Raw genomic sequence first — 22,338 nt, forward strand, 5'->3', positions numbered from 1 at the left:
GGGTAGCCTCTCCAGGGCACACATTCAGGGCTGACGGCTGCCCTGAGCCTCCCAGATAAAGGAATATTCACATTGGGGCTCAAAAATGCTCCTCAACCCCTCCCTCCTTTCTTCTTCTACTCTTCACCTTCTCCCATGTCCACTGTACACCTAGGCCTACTATCTCCTAAGTGACAGTTGCTGAAAATGGATTTGAGGAGTTCTGAGAAGAAACCCTGGGTTCCAGGTTACCCCTCCTTTCTCACTGAACATCCCATTTCATTCCTTGAATATTAGTACAGCCATTACTACTTAAAGAAATCGTTGCTACCATGCAATTCCTTAAGCTGTTACTTTTTAACAGCCGGACGCAAATCGGCTTTGCTGAGAGTAGAGGAGGTAGAAGACAAGGTTCGGGAAGGGTGTCATGAGGTCACTGACCTCAGGGCTGGGTTGTTGGAAGGGGGAGGCAAGCACTGACTAAACGCGGACATAGCAGGGCCCAGAAAATAAATGTGGCCTAGTTCTGGGCCTGAATGGGAAGGCGGCCATCAGAGACCAGGTGCCATCCATGTGTCACATCTGTAAGGAGAAGTCCAGGTATGTGTTCCCCCCAGGAAGGAGCCTCATGACATGGCTTAAACACATCAGTAGAATGAACAATTCTGGACACATGAGATTGAGAGTCAGAAAACCCCACATCTGGCTTCCAGCTCTCCTGTAAAGGCCTATGGTCCTACTCTGCTTGACCTAAATTAGCCAAGAACACGGACATTCTAACAGTAAGTTTCTGAGCATCAGTGGCAAGTTTACAGTCAGTGCTCACAGCTCCGGAGACTTCTTCCAGCAGAGCATGTGGTTGGAAGAGGGTCCTCCCAGTCACCACAGAGAAAATTTAACAAGTAAAAACCTGCAAACTCTTTATTAAATTCTCCCATTTCATCTGTACAGAAAAAAATGCACATTATGTTCAGAATCTCAGTAACATCTCAAAATTACACAGCATGAACATGTAAAAACAAGAAACTGCCAGGATTTTATACATAGAAAGGAAAACCATTTACAAAAGAGGCTTGTTTTACTTTTCTTTTTTTCCTTCTTAAAAAAAAAAAGTTAAAGGCCTAAGATCTCACACAGCATTTGCTGTACAGCCTGTTTTCCTGCTTCGATTGACCTGGGAACATGGTGTTGGGAGAAGCCGCTCAGGAAGCCTCGGGCTGCCAGCCCCTCCTGTCGGTCACCCACTCTAGTGCCCCTCAGTCTGACAGGGGACCTGTTCAAACCATCTAGCATGTGTGGTACAGGGCCTGCTGGGCTCTGGGGTCCAGTTGTCAATTCTATGTTGGGGGGAAGGCAAAACAGAATATAGAGGCACTATCTGAATTTTCTCCTTGCCCAAGGAGATTCCTCCACTGCAAGTATCCCAACACCCCTACCTGTGCGCTGTGGCAGATCTTGGGAGGGGAGGAGGAGAGGAAACCACCGTCAGGATCCTGCCACTACCAGCCCGAGCAGACAGTCCCGCCTCTGTGCTCCAGATGACAAACAGCCCCTGGGTCTCCACAGCAATCTCACTAGATGGCTCGGATGAGCCTGTCACTGAAGAGTCAGTCTCAGTTTGCTAACGACTGACCTTCTGTCTGAGGTCTGGGCAGGAAGGGGGGTTCGGCTTCAAACTTGATCGCCCCGACATGTGACCCTGGTCCTAGGGGAGAGGAGGACCAAGAGGAGTGTAGTTGGAGAGATGACCAACCAAAGACAAGTGAGAGAGAGAGAGAGAGAGAAAGAGAGAGAGAGAGAGAGAGAGAGAGAGATGGAGACCAGAACATCAGCTCTGGCCCCAGGCCCTTTGGGAATTGAAGACCAGTGGGGAAGAGGTGATTTAGGAGTGGAGTCTCCCTAAAGGCCTGGGGGAAACTCAGGGAACTGGAATGCTGCATTTTATAAAATTACTTAGGTGCTGTCCAAATGGTGAGAATAAATAAAAGGAGTCTTTGAGGTTTTTCAAATTCCGAAGAATCAGAAGTGTAAGTAAACATACCAAAATGCACGATTCAAAAAGCCATATTCTTCTTTTTGTTCTGTGGCCCAAATTTAGTTTGAATGTGTCAGGCTGTGTTGGCTGGCTTCTAAGGGTCCCTACTCCAGGTTCCTTCTCTGTATCTGCTTGCTTAGAGTAAGTTATATGCGGAAAACTTTTACTTTTTGGTGGGGGAGGGAAGAAATGGGATGGGGAGGCCTTTTCTCAGAGGAACTTGAGACCAGGTAAGGAGGTCCCACAAAGCAACCTACCCCTCCCTGGGTGACTCACGCTAGTGGGGATCTTTAGGATAGAAGTGGTACCACAAGCCTGGAGGTGGTGCAGAAGTCAGGCTCATATAGGAGAGTGAATCTTCTTTTGGGAAGGTGGAGGGAAGTCAGCACTCTGTCTGATAAAACGTAAATGATCCTACGACTCTTTACTACTGGCTTCTCTTGTTACTTGACCTCAGGAAACAGGAAGAAATGAAATCTGATGGTAATTTCCTGTCACACCTAGGAAAGCAGAATCTCCCTCCTTCCCCAGCGTCCCCAAGAAGAATACGTGCAGGATGTGAGACAGTCAAAGGCCTGCAATGAATACAAGTCAACACCTGCTCACTCAGTATTAGAATTCCCCTCGCTTCTAAGGATGCAATGGCTCAGAACAAGCTGATGGGATCCACAGCACTGGGCCTGGTAGTGGTACCAGAACTTTAGGGAACGCCAAGAAGGAGGGCTTTCCTGCTGGAGTGAACCCAAGCCCGTGCGATGGCTCCCGCCTCAGAGCATCTTGCTAGCAGACTTCTCTTGGGACAGCAGCAATAGCAGAGGAAGGCCAGGGATGCACCAGGGTCAAGGTCTCACTCCCACAGCCACACTTCTGTGTGAGAAACTCTGATGCAGGGAGAAGACAGCCTTGTTCTTGACGTTCTGCTCAGATTTCTCATCTCCTGCACTGCAGGGCCTCCAGCCCAGAGATTGACCTCCTGGCACCTCTGGGGTGTTGTAGAGACACTAAGTCTGAGTCTCTGAGACACTGGAGTGAGCTGACAAGGCCTGAGGAGTTCTCTGGCTACTGTAATCTTCAGCAAGTGCTTGGAGCCTTGGCCTTGGACAAAAACCCTACCTGCTGCCTATCTTATTGTTCATGGGCTAGACATCAGAAGAAGAGATAAAGGACACAGGTCTGTCATCAGCTCCACTAGGGCCATGATTTCTTCTTCTTGACTAATTCTTGACTAGCTGATTTACCCAAGAGTGACCTATGAGTCCAGTAACCAAAGGTGCCCCAGAACCTGTTTTGTTACACCAATGAGGTACAGAATGGATATAGCTGGGCCGTAGTTTCAGATGGTGCTGGGCCCCTTGGATGTAGGAAACTGCTCAGTCATATGAAACTATGCTAAAAACCAGTCACTGAAACTATTCCAAGTCGGATGGTGAAATGTTTTCTGACAACGAGCAATCAAAGATACCAGCAGAGTTATGCCTTCTATCTATCCGGATCATTTCTAAAGATGACAAATGTTTCAAGAATCAAACTCCTTTTCAAACTTCCAGATCTGCTGCAGACAACTGAGATCACCTCTCAGTTCAGAAAGAACAAAAGTATCAAGACACATTGCACTATGGAGACGTTTTACACACACTGGGAGGGAGACTGCAGAGACGGAGAATGCTACTCCCACTCTCATCAAACAGGCAACAGTCATTCTATCCTGTAAACCACATCAGACATGTCAGTGGGGGCCTGATATATCCCCGGTCCTCGATCCCAGACCCCACCACCCAGGGAGGAGCCCCTGGAGGCGGACTATCTAGGTCAGCTCAGTTCAGTCCAGAAGCGGTGGTAGGAGGGGGTGCTGCTCGGACTCCGAGAGTTTCAAGTTTTATGAGGCTGAAGAACCCCAGGATGGTTGCTGAGAATCAGGAAGACCCTAAGAGCAGGACTTGGGGGACCAAGCAGCTTAGAAGCTCCCCTTCATGACTTGGAGTACCCTAGGCAGGGGGCATATGCAGCTTCTAGAACCCACTGCCTCCAGGAAGGGTAGTAAAAAGGAAAAAGAAAGAAAAAGAAGAAAACCACAGTATTCAAATATATGTCAGTCAGGTTAGACAAGGAGTCATTTGGATCAACCAACCCACAAACTGACCCACTGTGTACTGAACACATTCCAGGGAAGACAAATGTGGGGAGGTCCCTCAGCACGTGTGGACAGTGGCAAAGAGGGGCAGGGCAAGGAACGGAGCATGGTCTATGTGGACAGTTTTAGGCACGTGATTTATAATACTTTGTGGACGTCTAACAGGTTAATAAAATATATATTATATAAATATATCTTCTACTGTACACGCCGCCCTCTTGTGCAGCCACTGGATTCCATGCCCCAAACTCAAGTCCAGGTGCACCAAGTTGAACTGTGACGCCTGCACTCCTCCCTTTTTATACTCCAAGCCTGTCATCTCTACACTGGAGGGACGAGGGATGGTCAGGAATATTGCTTCCATAAAGCTCAGATTCGGGAAAGACTGATGAATCATCAAAGTACAACATTTAGCCAATGCCTACTGTAGTGGGTGTATGCAGCAAATGGACAGAAAGAAAAAACGGAGAAACGCCTCCATCTTTTAATGTAGGAACTTTCCACACCCTCTCCATGTAGAGGCCTAAATGAGCTTGTCTGGGAAGGTGGCCTTGAACCTGCAGAAGGGTCAGGTTGGACTGCCAGTCACACCCTGAGACCACGCTAAATCTTTATAAGCCATTGTCTCTGACCTGTATTGTTGCCTGAAAAATAAAGCCAAGTGAATCAATCCCCTGCTTCTCCTTCCTGCCCTGAGCTCCATCCCCCCATAGTCATGGCCTCCCGGTGAAGCGGAGGACTTCTGGAGGAACTGCCGCCCCAGCAGGATCAATCCGAACGCGGCTTGAGCCCTGCACTGCCCTGGAGGAGGCAGGTCACTGGGACGCTCTGCCTTGGGCCTCAGGGTCCAGCCTCTCCGTGCAGATCAGTGGACTGACCAGCTGCACACACTTCTGATCCCCTCTCCAAGCCATCTGCCCTCGGCCTAGGGAAGCCCATGCTCTACTTCACTGGGGTGAGGAGATCACACAAATACCCACGGCTGTGGGGTCTGGACCAGCAGTGGCTCTACTAGGGTAGGAACTGGAAGGCATCACTGTTTCAGCAGAAGAAAACAAGACCCAAAGCGGGCTGGTTAGTCGTTTCCCACTACTCGGTGAAGTCCACGGCCCTGACATGGGCCAAAGGTGCTTCTGAGAAGTAAGCAAGACATCCCAGTTATAGCACATTGGGTGGTGTGTTTCCCCTCTAAAGTCCTGCCTTCATTTTACACCGTCGCACAGAAGAAATAACCCCATTGCTCATATCAAGCCTGGAGGAGATGTGTTACTATATACATTTTTTTCTTTAAAAATTTCTTTTTTTTTTTTGGTGTTTTTTAAAAAAAAAATCATTTGAGTTGCAGGTCAGGTGAGTTGGTTCTGGAAGTACTGGTAGTTCCATCGGTATGAGAGACTTGTCTATGGGCAGGTAAACCCGAGTTTGCCAACAAAGGCAATACCCAAAGCGGCCAGCTGCTGCACAAATGGTCGAGGAGGAGGATACCATGGACATGGGTGAAGTCTGAGATGGGACAATGCGGTGGATACCTGCTGCTGCTCTAACATGGGTGTTGGTGTCACCTCGCAGAAGGACGAGGTGAGTGGGTACGCTATACAGGAGGGCTGTACAAACTGGGCACTGGACGGGCAGTTCCTCTGGTGCTCAAGGTGGCTCTACCTGTCCTTGAGCTCTCGTGTCACTCGCTTGGTGATACGTCCACACATCAGGCCAATCAGGAACAATATGCAGATGCTCCCACTGATCACAGAGAGAATGTAGTTCTTGGAAGGGGATGTCATCACTTGCATGGCGAGGTCAGAGAAGCCATCCGCTGGGGCCACCTGGAAAACACACAGGGGCATCGTCCTCAGAGAGAAGTGGGCTGGGACAATGCTTGCTCTAACTTGCCCCCCTGGACTCCTACTGTAACTTAGGTCATTTCTTTTGGGGAGAGAGGAGGGCAACGGGCAAGAAAATCAAACACCGAGCTACAACTGTTTTTCCCAATCATACAATTCATCACAGTGATCACTGCCGCCCACGCAGTAACAGCTCTCACACTGCGGACCTGATGGTGTGCTGGCAAAGGGCTCAGCATGTTTCAGTCGTTTAGTCCTCACATTAATCCTGGGGCGTAGATTTTACTACTCCCACATTACAGATGAAGACCCGGAGGCCCAAGGGGTGGGAAGTGGTCAAGTGACTTGCACAAGGTCACAGGTTCTTACATATTTTGATTTATTTGCTTCATATGTTGCTGTCTTTTTAAAAACAAAGAGAAAAGTTGAGATTCTGTCGGGTGCTAATTCTCTGTCGTGACTTGTTTCCACTCACCATCATATCATCAGCATCCCCCCCACCAAGAACAACTTGCAAACATGACTTATGCTGACTGAATATACTTAATCACTCCCCCAATCGTGGACACTCAGAGTCTAACCAGTTTTCGTCCTCAGTTTTCCTCAGTGCTTTCTCCAGTGGACCTCTATGGTAGGCTACTATGGCAGAATCAGGACCAAAAGGTTCCCCAGGTGCATACAGACCTGTTCTGTTGAGTCTCAACTTAGCCTGGGTGCTGAAAAGGGTCCAGCCCAGAGAGGTCTGGGCTGCTTCTATGCTCATCCATGTACTCAGAACAGAGCAAGGAGGCTCCAGGTTAATGTGATTTAAGCACCAACATTTGCCAACAAAAAACTAGCAGTGGAGTCACTGTGAAGCAATGCTTGGCGGCTCAAAAGCGGAAACCAATGACGAAAGAAGGGACTAATTAATGTCTCTGCTGTGCTATCTGGAGATGGTGGCTCCAGGCTCACAGGGCCCAGGCGTCTTATGGTGCACTGAGAGATTTTTTCAAATAAACCTACTGCCAGTCTCACAACAAGGACAAGGAGGCCAGTGAAGTATCTCAAAGAGACCTGGGAAACTGACAGGGGAGACGCCACATCAGGAGATTCTCGTGGTCATTACCTTTGCTGCGTAACTCCACATTTCAATCCGGTCATTGAGGCGTTTTTTGCACTCAGGTTGTAACCTCACCCGCTTATCCTCCAGGGCCTCCATAAGGCAGGACATTTCTGTGCAAGGGAAAGGGATAAGAAGCGTCTGAAGCTTTACAGAACAGAAATTTCGGTAAGGATGGGGAGAAGGGTACCTAACCATCAGAGAATTCAGATCTGGAGGCTATACAAAGTTAAACCCCTTCAAGGACACTTAACCCAAGATCTAACATGGAGAAGAATATTTAAGGTTGGCTGTCCAGAGTCTCTCTTAAAACCTCTCTCATTTTTTTCATTGGACACACATGGCTCAGAAACAACCATATACCTGCCCAGGTTCCACCTCACACAGAACCTGTCTGCTGAGCCCACTGTGGCCACTGGGGAAGCTGATGAAGCTGTTCAAGGTTGGACAAGGCGGGGAAGAGGGCCATGATGATAGCTTAACTTTTGCCTCCCTGATAAATAACTCAACTTTCTCTTGTCATCAAATCTTTACCTCGGGTCATGGCTCTATCAGTTCAAACCTGCAGCAGGATTACTCCTAAACTCACTTTGCCACAAAGGCATCAACCAGGCCCCCAGTGGGTGCTGGCTATGGTTGAGCTGCAGCTACAGAACAGAGTAGCTGGAACTGATGTCTCAGAGGGAGTCTTTGCTCCTCCCAAGACAGTTCAGACAGGGTCAGAGTGAACACCGTGACTTACGACGCCCTCGGCCAGGGGTGATGGCTGCACAGTGGTGTTTAATGTCCAGGGCACAAGCTGTATGAAGAACTGGGTCCACAAAGATGTCTGCTTTGCTTTCCTTCAGCATGTTTAACACTTCCTAGGAAGGGAAGATCATAGAGAGAGCTTTTATAGAGGAAATACATCAGATCTGTCGTCTGTAAATACTTTACATACAAACAGAAAAGTCAAGGAGGGACGATTAAGCCAACAGAGGCTACTCTGAGATAGGTGGCGACGTGGTGATGATGCAAAGAACGCAGACTGTTAGCATCCAATTTAATTCAATAAATACAATTTGGGGACCTAGTGTGTGCAGAGCTGTTTGCTAATAAGCAAAGCGAGGCAAGTTTAAGATCAGAACTGGGTTTTGGGCACTCTGGTATGCTATATTATTAAATACTAAGTGTTAGTGTTTATATTGATTTAATGCAGTTATTTTGTTACTTTAGAAGTCTGAAAATGTGAAAATTGAAAATCAGAGTAATAAGCTATATTAAAATTCCCAAACAGAAAGGTGCATTAGCAAAATGTTTCACTTTACTTCCGTTATCCTCAAAAGGAAAGAAAGAACTGACAGAGCATAACTTCTACTCCAAGAATAATTCTTATTTGAGTTTAAAGATGTTCTGAACAACAGGAATATAAACATGATAGAACTGAAATCAACTCTGCAGACTCTCCATTTATACATGATGAAATTATAGCAGGTAAAGACAGTCAAAAATGGCTTTCTTAAGTAAAAATTACTTTGCACTTCACAGATTGTAAAACAACAATAAAACAAACAAACAAACAAAAACAAAAAAACCCTGAAATGTTGGTCAAAGAGTCCTCCTTGAAGTTAAACGGGATAATTTGATGAAAAAGTATTCAAAGGAAAATATCTGGATTTAGCCTTTAGCCAACTCCTACCACTCCTCAGACCATGTGGAATTAGAAACATTTTTAGCGGATGAAAATATCTGCACACAATATTCACAGTGACCCAGTAATATCATTGAAACACTTTTCCAAAAAGAGATAAAGCTTTTTAAAAAAGATCAAATATATTATTTCACTTTCAATTTTGTAAGATAATGCATGCTTAGCTATCTTTTTTTTTTTAATTAATTAAGTTATTTTTGGCTGCGTTGGGTCTTCGTTGCTGCACGTGGGCTTTCTCTAGTTGTGGTGAGCGGGGGCTACTCTTTGTTGTGGTGTGCGGGCTTCTCTTTGCGGTGGCTTCTCTCGTTGCAGAGCATGGGCTCTAGGCGTGCGGGCTTCAGTAGTTGTGGCACGCAGGCTCAGCAGTTGTGGCTCGTGGGCTCTAGAGGGCAGGCTCAGTAGTTGTGGTTCATGGGCTCTAGAGCGCAGGCTCAGTAGTTGTGGCGCACGGGCTTAGTTGCTCCATGGCATGTGGGATCTTCCTGGACCAGGGCTCGAACCCGTGTCCCCTGCACTGGCAGGAGGATTCTTAACCACTGCACCACCAGGGAAGCCCCAGCTATCATATTTTGATAAATTTGTTTTTATGTGATGTTTCTGAAATGAACTGAATTTGTAGTTTCATTGACTTTTACGAATGCAGTACACTTATTGATATATTGGAATTGACATTTTACTTTGGCATAGCACTTAAACAATGACCTTAAACAATGGTCTAGTCATGGGGATGAGACACAGCCACAAGTAATTAGTACACGTGAAAGATTATTTAAGTTACAATTAATGGTCAAAAGGCAAATTAGTCTGGTAAGAGGGGACAGGATAGAATTCTGGGAAGGAAGGTTTAGATTTTATCACTAAGATGTACAGACTACAGCTTTAAGAGGAAGAAGAGGAAGAGGAGAGAAAAGCAAGTGAGAGAAAATGGTGACTGACTGTAGTTACCTTTTTACACATTTCTGTTTTGATTTTGAGCAGGTTAACTTTGAGGCACTCCTCTACTTGACCTGTCTGCTCCTGGGCTGCTGCTTCTTCGGCACATAGACTGGCAATCTGTTCAGGACACACACAAAAAACAAGGGCACCCCCTACTGTCACGAGACACCTTGGTCTCTGAAGCATATCGACTGGAGATCCTCCCACACATGTGCCCGGGGCTCTTCTCAAACGGATTCCTGGTGGATTTCACTCCCCTCCCTCCCATATGGGATGCCAGGCTCTGTTCTCCTTCACAAGGACTGGCACAGAATTGAAAAACGGTCAATACATGTATCTTCATGCTGTCAACCCCAAGACCTGAGTCAGACTGTCCCAGGGCTGGTCACAAAGAAGGCTACTCTCTGATTCCTCAAGAGGAAGGTCATACAGCCAAGTAAAATCCTAAAAGCAAATGCCTGACATTGACAGAGGTTCAGGGTCAACCCAGCTACACAACTTGGAAACACACACACACACACACACACACACACACACACACACAAAGGGGTCCTGACACACAGCCTGCAGCACAGTCAAAAACTTAACCTTCTTTGGACAGCTTTATGAGTAAGCTTTTTTGAAATATCTTTAGCTATGTTCCCATAAAATGGACATATGTTGAACAAGGTTCACTACATGACATTTTCTAGCTAGAAAGTCAAATAATATCCAAGGACTGGCACTTCGTTAGAGGTATTACAGGAGCACTTTTATCCTCCTGGCAAGTGTTGGGAGTGTTCTGCGTTGAACATCAGAATAAGGAGAGGGAAGAACAAACTAGACGTAGACAGATATACGCTGTTCAATAGAGAAATATGGAATCAAAACTGAATAGTGATAGGACTAAGGACAAACCAAATTCAGTGTTACACAGAACCAGGAACTCAGACAGTGGAGAGCCTAGAAGAGCCCTGGATTCAGGGCTGAAGGGAAACAGAGTAAAGAACTTTTCTCCAGTAAAAACTTCTCTGACCAGCTCTGTTCACAACCAGTTTTGTCCCCAAATCCTACCTCATCTGAGCAGTGTAGCTGGAGCTGAGGATCGAGTCGGTAATCTAGAGCAGACTCCTGGATAATAATCCGGATCTGGTCTTCACAGTCTGAAGAGAGGCGCTACATGTGACAAGGGAGAATATGTCAGCCTATTAGAACATGTCAGCTTTTTATCTGGGCCCTGGCTTGGGGAAGGTGTGCAAAAAGGTCTTGGGGAAAGTAACAGCAAGCTAAGGACCTCCAAAGAAAAAACTGCCAGGACTTGTGGAGGTTCCATAAGTACACCTCTGTGGAAAGCCCAGGGCAGCTTACCTGGTCAGCATATCTCAACTTGAGGCAAGAGATGACTTGACCTTCTAACTCCGAATCATCCTTGGCCTTAGTCAGGATACCATGACAGAATTTAGGAATGTCAGCTTTACAGGCTTTCCTTAGCACAGGGTTTAAGCGGTAATCTAGAGCAGAAAGTAATAAGCACATGAGAAAACACTCCACCTGGATTTACAAATGTTTTGAGATCCACTTACCCAAAGGGGGCATATTACGTCAATGACCACTAATAAACCACTGATTTATTTATTCGGTAAATGTTTACTGAGCTCTCACTACACTGTTTTATTTTATTTTTGGCCATGTCCTGCGGCTTGTGGGATTGAACCCGGGCCACGGCAGTAAAAGCCCGGAATCCTAACTACTAGGCCACCAGGGAACTCCCTCAACACACTGTTTTTTTTTTTTAATTAACTTTAATTAATTAATTAATTAATTAATTTTATTTTTTTTGGCTGTGTTGGGTCTTCGTTTTTTCTGTGCGAGGGCTTTCTCTAGTTGTGGCAAGCGGGGGCCACTCTTCATCGCGGTGCGCGGGCCTCTCACTGTTGCGGCCTCTCTTGTTGTGGAGCACAGGCTCCAGACGCGCAGGCTCAGTAATTGTGGCTCATGGGCCCAGTTGCTCTGCGGCATGTGGGATCTTCCCAGACCAGGGCTCGAACCCGTGTCCCCTGCATTAGCAGGCAGATTCTCAACCACTGCGCCACCAGGGAAGCCCAACACACTGTTTTAACTCAGCAATATACTGTAGTGGAAGAGCAGACGTGGAGACCCCCAGGAAACCTACTCCGCAGCAGCTCTGCAGGACCTATTGAGGCCAACATTCTAAGCAGTCCTCACAAAAATCAAGCAGACATCAGCAACCTTCCCCATGATACATATTTTTGAAAATTCTGAGAACAGAATATCCAACTCAACTTGACCACTAAGTTACAAGGTCTTGCAACTCAGAGATTAAATTTCTCTGTTCTAAAACAGATTACCCATATATTCTCCTGCCACATGCGTGAAGTTCTACTAAATTTCTAGACTTTTCAACGAACTTTAGCCCTAATTCGTTTTGACCCTTCAAAGGCAAGTTTCCTATGTTTTCAGCCTCCTCTTTCCCATGACTTTCATTCTGTTCTTCTAGATGCTCTTCAAGGAAGAAGTAAGTCACTTTGCTCATTACATCCAGACTCTTTCCTTAACACTCATGAGCAACAAAGCACCTTTAGTTTAATTAGGCAAGTATATGCCCACTCAATTCCTTTCAAGCCATACCCAGCAGGACCAGGAAAGCCGTGCCAAAATGTTACCAGTGTTCTGGGTGATCTGGCGCTTGGTTATCATCTGTTTGCATTTGGGATCCATCAATTCACTGTTCTTATTTTGCTTCAAGCATTGCAACATAGTTTTGGAATCCGCCTCTGGACAGAATCTCTGCAAAGAAACAAAGTTTTATAAAAGTAGTTACCCAAATATGGCAATTAACACCATATTTATCACTCTTACATCTTTTGGGGAGCTTATGACAGAACCTAAAGGTATCACTTGGGACAAGAAATGGTAAGCCTGAATAGTCACCCAGCCTCAAGTTCCCCTTTCTCTATTCTCTACTATGTTTCTCACATTTCTTTCTCCTACCTGTTTCCTATTTTGGATAGGATGGATCCCCTACTTACATGGCTATGCTACATTACACGGCCTCTCGTAAGCTTACATACTGTTTATGCATGAACGTAACATTGTACCAGGTGACCACGTAGCCCTCAAGCCACATCTACCCAATCCCAATGGGAAATTTAGGAATTACCCAGCCACCAGTGTGAACAGGGATGTGGGGGAAGGACCTATCTGGTTCACCCTTTAACCAGAGGGGCTATAATCCTACCAAATCCTGTGGGGCCAGCCCCTGTACACTTGTTAGTGTCCTTGAAGTCAGAGATTCATTTTGGACTAGTGATAAACTCCATCTCTATCTGATAATCCACAGTCTATTAATTATAGTCCACTGTTATCTTAATACGGGGACATGGATTGCTAACTGATTTTTATAGAAGTCATCAAAATCTTACAAACCTCCCTCAAATCAGAGCCTAACATTTCCACTTTTACAGAGGACTCAATTCTTCCAGACCCAGCTAAAGAGACTTCTAACTTTCACAATTCTCTTTGGAGTTTATTGATAGGGTGAGGAGTATCATTTTATTTTAAAGGGAAGCTGAAATAAGGGGTTAGCACTTTAAGTTTAATCTCTTTGTACGTGTGGACAGGTCTAGGAACTGACATCCAGGTTCTCCAGTCAGCCCTGCTGCAGGGGGCATTTATTGGAGAAGTAAATGAAGCAAAACAACCTGTAGAACAAAAAAAGCCTTTGATGGTGATAGATGGACGATCAGGACATTTGATAGTGGCTTCCTCAGTATACCTACCACCAACCGCGCTCAAAACCAATCACATATTTAATGGACATCTATTTACTTGTTCCTCAGGTCAAAGTGAGGTTAGCTATCTTAGCTTAGTGGTTCTGAAACTTGAGCTTCATTGGAACCCCCAGGGGCTTGTGAAAACAGAAGGCGCCACTCCCAGAACTTGACTCAGAGATCGGGGTGGGGCCTGAGACTTTGTAAGTTCCCAGGTGGTGCTGACGCTGCAGGTCTAGGGACCAGACTTCGAGAACCACAGCCGTAGTTGTATAAAACAGGTTGACACTGAGAGATTATATGAATTTTCTCTGAAATTTAAAGAAGTTTGTGTTTTTGTTACGTTGACTTACCCTGTGCTCAATCCTTGGTTTTGGGTCCCTTACCTTTATCATCTGCTTGCAGACTCTCATGAGTGTATAGTCTAGTTCTGGGTCCATCATCTCTGTCTCCTGCAGCTTAAAGACTTTCTGGTGGCAACGGGTGCTCAGCTGCTTCTTGTTTTCTTTCAGACATTCAATAATCTAGGGCATAACAGTTACGGGCAAGTTAAGAGGTGGATCAGGTATTGATAATCCATGTTTTCTGACTGAAGCATTAAGTTCTTAGTACATTCTCACTTTTCTATACAGGTACCTTTCATTTCTAATTCCTAGGTAACAGGAATCAGGATTTCCTCACAAAGGAGAATTATATTTATAGATTTACAACCCCAGGGCTAATAGCAAACCAAATGTATAAAAATTAGAGCAGGCTATATAAAGAGCAGGTTGTACTGGAGTCTAAGGGGAAGGAAACCCTCTCAAGATTCCTGGTTTCTTCTTCCTTCCAGGGCTACTCCTTGTCAAGATTCCTTTTGGAGCATACATCAGGCTCTCTGCCTTTCCCTGGAGCAATAACCCTGACTCGACAGTAAGCACAAGCCAGGAAGTTCAGTTCAGCTCACCATTTACCACATGAGAACAGAGCATTAGATGCCAGCTATGAATTAGACTCAATCCTGACCTTTGAAGACTATATAGTCTCACAGGGCAAAGTTATATAAACAAACAACTACAATAAAAAAGATGAGTGAGTTAACATAAAAGAATAAAGTGCCATGGGATAGATTTTAAGATAGTGAATTAGGTGTATCCTAAAACCTCCCCTTCCCTACAACAAACTTTTAGCTACTATAAAAAAAAGATAAAGAAAGAAAGCAGGGGCTTCCCTGGTGGCGCAGTGGTTGAGAATCTGCCTGCCGATGCAGGGGACACGGGTTCGAGCCCTGGTCTGGGAAGATCCCACATGCCGTGGAGCGACTAGGCCCGTGAGCCACAACTACTGAGCCTGCGTGTCTGGAGCCTGTGCTCCGCAACAAGAGAGGCCGCGATAGTGAGAGGCCCGCGCACTGCAATGAAGAGTGGCCCCTGCTCGCCGCAACTAGAGAAAGCCCTCTCACAGAAACGAAGACCCAGCACAGCCAAAATAAATAAATTAATTAATTAAAAAAAAAAAAAAAGAAAGAAAGCAGATGGGAAGCTGCAGTAGCTAGGGCTGTAGCATGTAGTCATGAGACTTCTATGAAATCCTCAAGGCACAACCAAGAATCACCAAATACAGTTGACCCTTCAATGACAAGGGTTTGAACTATGCAGGTCCACTTATATGAGAATTTTTTTCAATAGTAAACACTACAGTACTACACGATCTGTGACTGGTTGAATCTGTGGATGTGGAACTTCAGATAGGGAGGGCCCAACATATATGGAGGGCTGACACTATACACAGGTTTTTAACGATGTGGACGTGCAGCACTCCTAACCCCATGCTGTTCAAGGGTCAACTGCAGTTAAGGAACATTAATAACGTAAGAAAGATGATAAACAAAATAAATCAAGGCCTCAAAACTGAGGGGAAAAGGCAACAGAGCAATCAAATGTATATTTAATATCTTCAGAACAACAGAGAAGAAAATAGTAAACAAGAATCAAGAACAGGTAGTTATGAGAAGAACCAATTAGAGATGTTACAAATGAAAAATAAGTGAAGGGGACAAGATGGTGGCGTAGAAGGACCTGAGCTCACCTCCACTCGCAAAAACACCAAAATCACAACTAACTGCTGAACAACCATCAAAAAAGACTGGAACCTACCAAAAAAGACATTCTACTTCCAAAGACAAGCCACAGTGAGATGGTAGGAGGGGCGCATTAATGATACAATCAAACCCTATACCCACTGGGTGGGCGACCCACAAACTGGAAAATAAGTATATCACAGAGGTTCTCCCATAGGAGTGAGAGTTCTGAGCCCCACCTCAGGCTCCCCAGCCTGGGGGTCTGGCATCGGGAGGAGGAGCACGCAGACATTTGGCTTTGAAGGCCAGCAGGGCTTGATCGCAGGAATGCCACGGGACTGGGGGAAACAGAAACTCCACTATTGGAGGGCGCACACAAGGTCTTGTGTGCACTAGGACCCAGGGGAAAAAGCAGTGACTTCATAGGAGCCTGGGCCAGACCTACTTGCTGGACTTGGAGGGTCTCCTAGAGAGGCAGGGGGTAGCTGTGGCTCACTGCAGGGACAAGGACATTGGTGGTGGAGATACTGAGCAGTACTCATTGGCGTGAGCTGTCCCGGAGGCCACCATTTTGACACCAAGACATGGCCCCCACCCAACAGCCCTTAGGATCCAGTGCTGGGACGCCTCAGGCCAAACAACCAATGGGGCAGGAACACAGCCCCACCCATCAATAGACAGGCTGCTTAAAGTCTTCCTGAGCCCACAGCCACCTCTAAACACACCCCACTGAGACGGCCCTGCTCACCAGGAAACCTGCACAAGCCTCTTAACCCAGCCTCACCCACCAGGAGGCAGATGCCAGAAGCAAGAGGAACTATAATCCTGAAGCCTGTGGGACCACAAACACAGAAAGTTTGACAAGATGAGATGGCAGAGGAATATGTTCCAGACGAAGGAAAAAAGATTAGACCCCAGAAGAACAACTAAGTAACGTGGAGCTAGGCAATCTACCTGAAAAGAACATTCAGAGTAATGATAGTAAAGATGATCCAAGATCTCGGAAAAACAATGGAGTTACAGACTGAGAAGATACAAGAAATGTTTAACAAAGAGCTAGAAGATATAAAGAAGAAACAAACAGAGATGAACAATATAATAACTGGAATGAAAATACACCAGAAGGAATCAGTAGCAGAATAAATGAGGCAGAAGAACAGATAAGTGAGCTGGAAGACAGAATGGTGGAAATCACTGCTGCAGAACAGAATTAAAAAAAAAAATGAAAAGAAATGAGAGTTTAAGAGACCTCTGGGACAACATTAAATGCACCAACATTTGCATTATAAGGGTCCCAGAAGGAGAAGAGAGAGAGAAAGGGCCTGAGAAAATATTTGAAAAGTTGATAGCTGAAAACATCCCTAACATGGGAAAGGAAACAGTCACCCAAGTCCAGGAAATGCAGAGAATTCCAGGCAGGATAAACCCAAGGAGGAACACACTGAGACACATATTAATCAAACTGACAAAAATTAAAGACAAGCAGGAAATATTAAAAGCAAGAAGGGAAAAGCAACAAATAACATACAAGAGAATTCCCATTCCCAACTAATCCAAAGGTTATCAGCTGATTTTTCAGCAGAAATTCTGCAGGCCAGAAGAGACTGGCATGATATATTTAAAGTGATGAAAAGGAAAAACATACAACCAAGAATACTCTACCCAACAAGGCTCTCGTTCAGATTTGATGGAGAAATCAAAAGCTTTCTGGATAAGCAAAAGCTAAGAGAATTCACCACCAAACCAGTTTTACAACAAATGCTAAAGGAACTTCTCTAGGCAGAAAAGAAAAGGCCACAACTAGAAACAAGGAAAATACAAATGGGAAAGCTCACCAGTAAAGGCAAACATACAGTAAAGGTAGGAAATCAACCACAAATACGGTATCAAAACCAGCAATCGTGAGAAGAGGAGAGTACAAATGCAGGATATTGGAAATGCATTGGAAATTAAGAGACGAGCGACTTAAAACAATCTTGTGTATATATATAGACTGCTATATCAAAATCTCATGGTAACCACAAACCAAAAATCTACAATAGATATACACACAAAGAAGAAAAAGGAATCCAAACACAACACTAAAGACAGTCATCAAATCACGAGAGAAGAGAACAAAAGAGGAAGGGAAGCAAAAAAACCTACAAAAACTAATCCAAAACAATTAACAAAATGGCAATAAGAACATACATATCGGTAATTACCTTAAATGTAAATGGATTAAATGCTCCAACCAAAAGACATAGACTGGCTGAATGGATACAAAAACAAGACCCATATATATGCCATCTATAAGAGACCCACTTCAGATCTAGGGACACATACAGACTGAAAGTGAGGGTATGGAAAAAGGTATTCCATGCAAGTGGAAATCAAAAGAAAGCTGGAGTAGCAATACTCATATCAGACAAAATAGACTTTAAAGACTATTACAAGAGACAAAGAAGGACACTACGTGATGATCAAGGGATCACTCCAAGAAGATATAACAATTGTAAATATATATGCACCCAACATAGGAGTACCTCAATCTATAAGGCAAACGCTAATAGCCTTAAAAGAACAAATCAACAGTAACACAATAATAGTGGGGTACTTTAACACCGCATTTACATCAATGGACAGACAGAAAATCAATAAGGAAACATAGGCCTTAAATGACACATCAGACCAGATGGACTTAACCTATATTTATAGAGCATTCCATCCAAAGGAGCAGAATGCACATTCTTTTCAAGTGCACATGGAACATTCTTCAGGATAGACCACATGCAGGGCCATAAAGCAAGCCTCGGTAAATTTAAGAAAACTGAAATCATATCAAGCATCTTTTCTGACCACAACACTGTGAGATTAGAAATCAACTACAAGATTAAATAGCATCAGAAAATATAAAGTACATAGGGATCAATCTGACAAAAGATGTAGAAAAACTGTACACCAAAAACTAAAAATCATTGCAGACATAAACCAATAAGAAAACCTAAATAAATGATAATATGAGGGGAAAAACACCTTATCTATAGAGAAAGAGATTTTAGTAGATTGAATTTTGGTTCCCCAAAAGATATGTATAAGTCCTAAACCCAAAGCCGTGAATGTGAATATTTGGGAAAAAAATTCTTTGCAAAAGCAATTAAGTGAGGAATCTCAAAATGAGATCATCCTGAGTTATCTGGATGGGCCCTAAATCTAATGTAAATGCCTTTATAAGTTTATAAGAATAAGAAAATATAAATAATACACAAAGGAGAGACACAGAGGAGAAGGTCATGAGAAGATGGAGGCAGAGACTGGAATCATGCAGCCCCAAGTCAAGGACTGGAACCACCAGAAGATCGAAAAAGCAAGGAAGCATTCTGCCCTGGAGCCTTAGGAAAGAAAGCAGTCTTGCCAATACCTTGATTTCAGACTTCAGGCCTCCAGAATTGTGAAATAATAAATTTGTTTTAAGGCACCCAGTTTGTGGTAATTTGGCAGCTCTACGAAACTAATATACAGATGCAAGAATTACAGTGGACCTCTCATCAGAAACTATGCAGAAAACAGTGTGAAGTGAAATATTTAAAGTACTGAAAGAAAAAAAAATCCAGCAACCTAGAATTCTATATTCAGCAAAACTGTAGAGAAGATAGACTTTCTCACACAAACAAAAACAGGGAATTCATTGCACATACATGCACCTTGTAAAAAAAAATGTTAAAAAAGAAGTTCTTTGGGCAGAAGGGAAAATATATGGGTCAAAACCTTGGATCTACATAAAGAAAGGAAGAGCATTAGAGAAGGAAAAAAGTGAAAAAAATGATTTATTTTTCTTATTCTTAATTGATCTGATAACTGCCTAATAACAATGTACTGGGTGATCATAGCATATGCATAAAAAATGAATAACAGCAATGTCACAAGAGATGGGTGGAAGGAATTGGGAATGCTCTCTAATAAAATACATACACTATATGAGGAAAAAAAAAAAAAAGAAATGAAAAATAAAACCCAACTGGTAGTCTCTCTAAAGAGCAGAATGGAAAGTGCTAAAGGATAAATTATGAAGCTGGGAAACAGAACTGAAAAATTACCTCAGTGTAGTACAGAGAGATGAAGAAATGAAAAGCATAAAAGAAAAAGTGAGAGGCATGGAGGACAGATTCAGATGCTCCAAATGTCTAACAGGAGTTCCAGAAGGAAGGAAAAGGAAGGCAATATTTCAAAGGTTTGAGAATTTCCTAGAACTGAAGTAAGACATGAATTCTGAGACTGAATGAGCCAACCAGGATAATGAAAACAAAAACCATATCTAATTATATCACAGTGAAATTACAGATCATTAAAGATAAAGAGAAAACTCAAGAGGTAGATTAACTACACAGAAATGAGAATCAGATTGACATCAGACTTTGCATCACCAATAGCAGATACTAGAGGACAACAAAGCCATATCTCAAAGGCTAAAGCACCTGGCAATGCCCTGAACTAGAAGAGGTAGATGAGTCAACGGAAGAACATTAAAAACAAAAGCAAAAACACACTTGATTGCATTTCATTTCTGATGATTCTGGGTAGGGTCCTGTTCTGTGAATTAGGGGAAAAAAACCTCCCATGATGGTTCTTATGTGACCTCTAGTTAAGAACTTCTGTGCAATGGGATCATGTGAGGGAATAATTAATTTTGGAGGTGCAGAGTGTTGGGAAAGCTATAGGGAGGAGGAGGCATCTGAAGGATAATTAGGAGTTTACTAGGCAGACAAGGCCGGGGAGGACAAGGTAACCTGAAAGAGGGAAGAGAATAGGTGACAAAGAGGAATGAAGGTGAGCAAAAGTAGTCTGTTTGGGAAAAGCAGCCTGGTGTAGCTTAAGAAGGGATGATCAGGCTGGATAGGATGTGATGGGGCCTATCTCACCAGCACAGAATTAATTATTAAAAAGGTACCTTCACATTACCTTTACAATTAAAAAATAAAAACAAAAAGATACCTGAGCATTGCCATATTGCACAGTGGAACAGTGGTTCTTGATGTCACTCTTGCAGGCTTCATACAGATCTGGTTCCAGACGGATGTCCTCTGTCTGTATGAGGGGGAACCAGCATGGAAAAGTGAGCTTACGCTAAGCTGGAGAGATCAAATGTTCTACATATTTATTTGTTAATTGGATCTTGTCTGGTGGCCATAACTTCTACACAGCCAAGGGCAGCAGTGTGGTCACTGCAGTAAACGGAGAAGTAGGATTGAGTTTCAGTTCTGCCACTACCTAGCTACAAGGCCTTGGCCTTTGTTTGCAAAATGAAATGCTACCATCTACTCTGACCCCTTCACAGAACTGCTGTGCGATGAAATAAGATAGTATGATGTGGAAACCACTTTGAAAGCTAAAACCATTATACAGATGTAGGACTCTACTTTTATTATTATTATTATTTTACTGAAAGAGCCAGGTTCAAATCTGAAGACCCAAAGTTTCTATTATAGAAGTATGTTTAGGCCAGTTCCACTTAACATAATTATCACAGAATCACTACCTCCGTATGTGAAAATCTGGTACTGCAACTTTGGGGATATTAATAATACCTGGTGTCCATTACTAGTTTTTGCTTAGACTGAGGTGAAGTAAGTATGATTCACAATACAAAACATATTAAAATATATTTTTAGCTGTCTTAATGTGGCTTGGGCTTATCCTCAAAAGTACAGTGAAAAGAAGTGTCCTCTCATAGTGCACACTGTGGGTGGCTTCCCAACATCCACCTCACCTTGATTATCAGTAAGCTCATCAGTGAGCGCATCCCCTGATGGGGGATGGGGCACAGATCTCAAACTGACACAATCACATTGAGGAGAGGGACCTTTATTTCGTGCTGGGGGCAGTTTTCTCTTGTTTCTATTTTCCTGCTGGAGATGAATATTGCAACAGGTGGCTCAGTTGTTGCAGGCAGCCATTGTGCGGCCATGAGGGAAACCAGCCGTAACAATGAAGCTGGTGTCCAAGGCAGCAGACTGGAGAGGGAGAGACCCTCGATCCTCGAGGACATTACTGATGCAATGACTACATCACATGCTTACAGCTTGTCTTACAGCTGGACTTCCAGTTATGTGTGGTAAAAAAATACTTTATCATTGAAAAAAAGGGAAACAAGAAGCTGTCCTATGGTAAAATTTTAGCACGCAGCTCCAAGTCTTAACCATCACGCTTGTGGCTAAAATCTTTCAGTTTGCCTTCACCCTTCACCTAACTCTCTAAGCCCTGCCCTGTGGTTTCTGGACCAGAGGTTGTGCTCTGCGGCGTTACCATCTCCAGCTCCTCCACCCGCAGCTGCTTGCGGCACTTCAGGGACACCCTGTGTTCCTTGGCTTCCTGGAGAGTGTCGTTGCGCACGGTGGTGCTTAGGCAGATCACCACGTCCACCCTGCCAAGGAAAGAAGAGGTCTGAGACTGGCTGGAGCCGCACAAAGGCAGATGGCCAAGAACTGGGCTGGGGCAGGGGCCACACCATCCCCCCAGAACCCAGGAACCCCTTTACCATGTTTTTGAATGCCATTCCTGTAAGCCTCACTGTGTTTTCAGAGAGCTAAAACCAGCAATTTGTCTGTATATGTCATAAAAGTTGGGCCACAGCTCAGATGCTGACAACATTCCTGGCTGGTGGGGAGGCCAGAGAGGGGACATGTGTGCAAGGACAGTTCAACACTGGTTTTGATGAAAACATTTGACCAGAGAGGAATGCTACTCTACTCTTAACTCTGGGCAGTGTCTTTGATATACTGAGAAAATCATTCCTGAAAAGTACAGAAATCTAAGCAA

At 44.2% G+C, this 22,338-nt stretch overlaps 1 protein-coding gene across 2 annotated transcripts in view; it reads right to left on the bottom strand.

The window, feature by feature from the left end:
* Window positions 1-873: 873 nt before the first annotated feature.
* Window positions 874-22,338, bottom strand: part of GLG1 (golgi glycoprotein 1) — a 157,090-nt gene continuing 135,625 nt past the window's right edge. The window contains exons 17-27 of one of the 2 annotated variants that reach the window (XM_036833989.1): window positions 21,826-21,943; window positions 20,515-20,607; window positions 13,871-14,008; window positions 12,378-12,501; window positions 11,062-11,204; window positions 10,768-10,869; window positions 9,724-9,831; window positions 7,831-7,951; window positions 7,095-7,201; window positions 5,805-5,968; window positions 874-4,789 (exon numbers count right to left, since the gene is read on the bottom strand). In XM_036833989.1, the coding sequence (XP_036689884.1) occupies window positions 4,714-4,789; window positions 5,805-5,968; window positions 7,095-7,201; window positions 7,831-7,951; window positions 9,724-9,831; window positions 10,768-10,869; window positions 11,062-11,204; window positions 12,378-12,501; window positions 13,871-14,008; window positions 20,515-20,607; window positions 21,826-21,943 (1,294 nt within the window). In that variant the 3' untranslated portion in view covers window positions 874-4,713. Of the gene's footprint in view, window positions 5,969-7,094; window positions 7,202-7,830; window positions 7,952-9,723; window positions 9,832-10,767; window positions 10,870-11,061; window positions 11,205-12,377; window positions 12,502-13,870; window positions 14,009-20,514; window positions 20,608-21,825; window positions 21,944-22,338 lie in introns of both variants that reach the window. The other variant, XM_036833988.1, reaches the window with a different exon arrangement.

Source organism: Balaenoptera musculus, chromosome 19, assembly GCF_009873245.2.
Source record: "Balaenoptera musculus isolate JJ_BM4_2016_0621 chromosome 19, mBalMus1.pri.v3, whole genome shotgun sequence".
NCBI classification, from domain to species: Eukaryota; Metazoa; Chordata; class Mammalia; order Artiodactyla; family Balaenopteridae; genus Balaenoptera; species Balaenoptera musculus.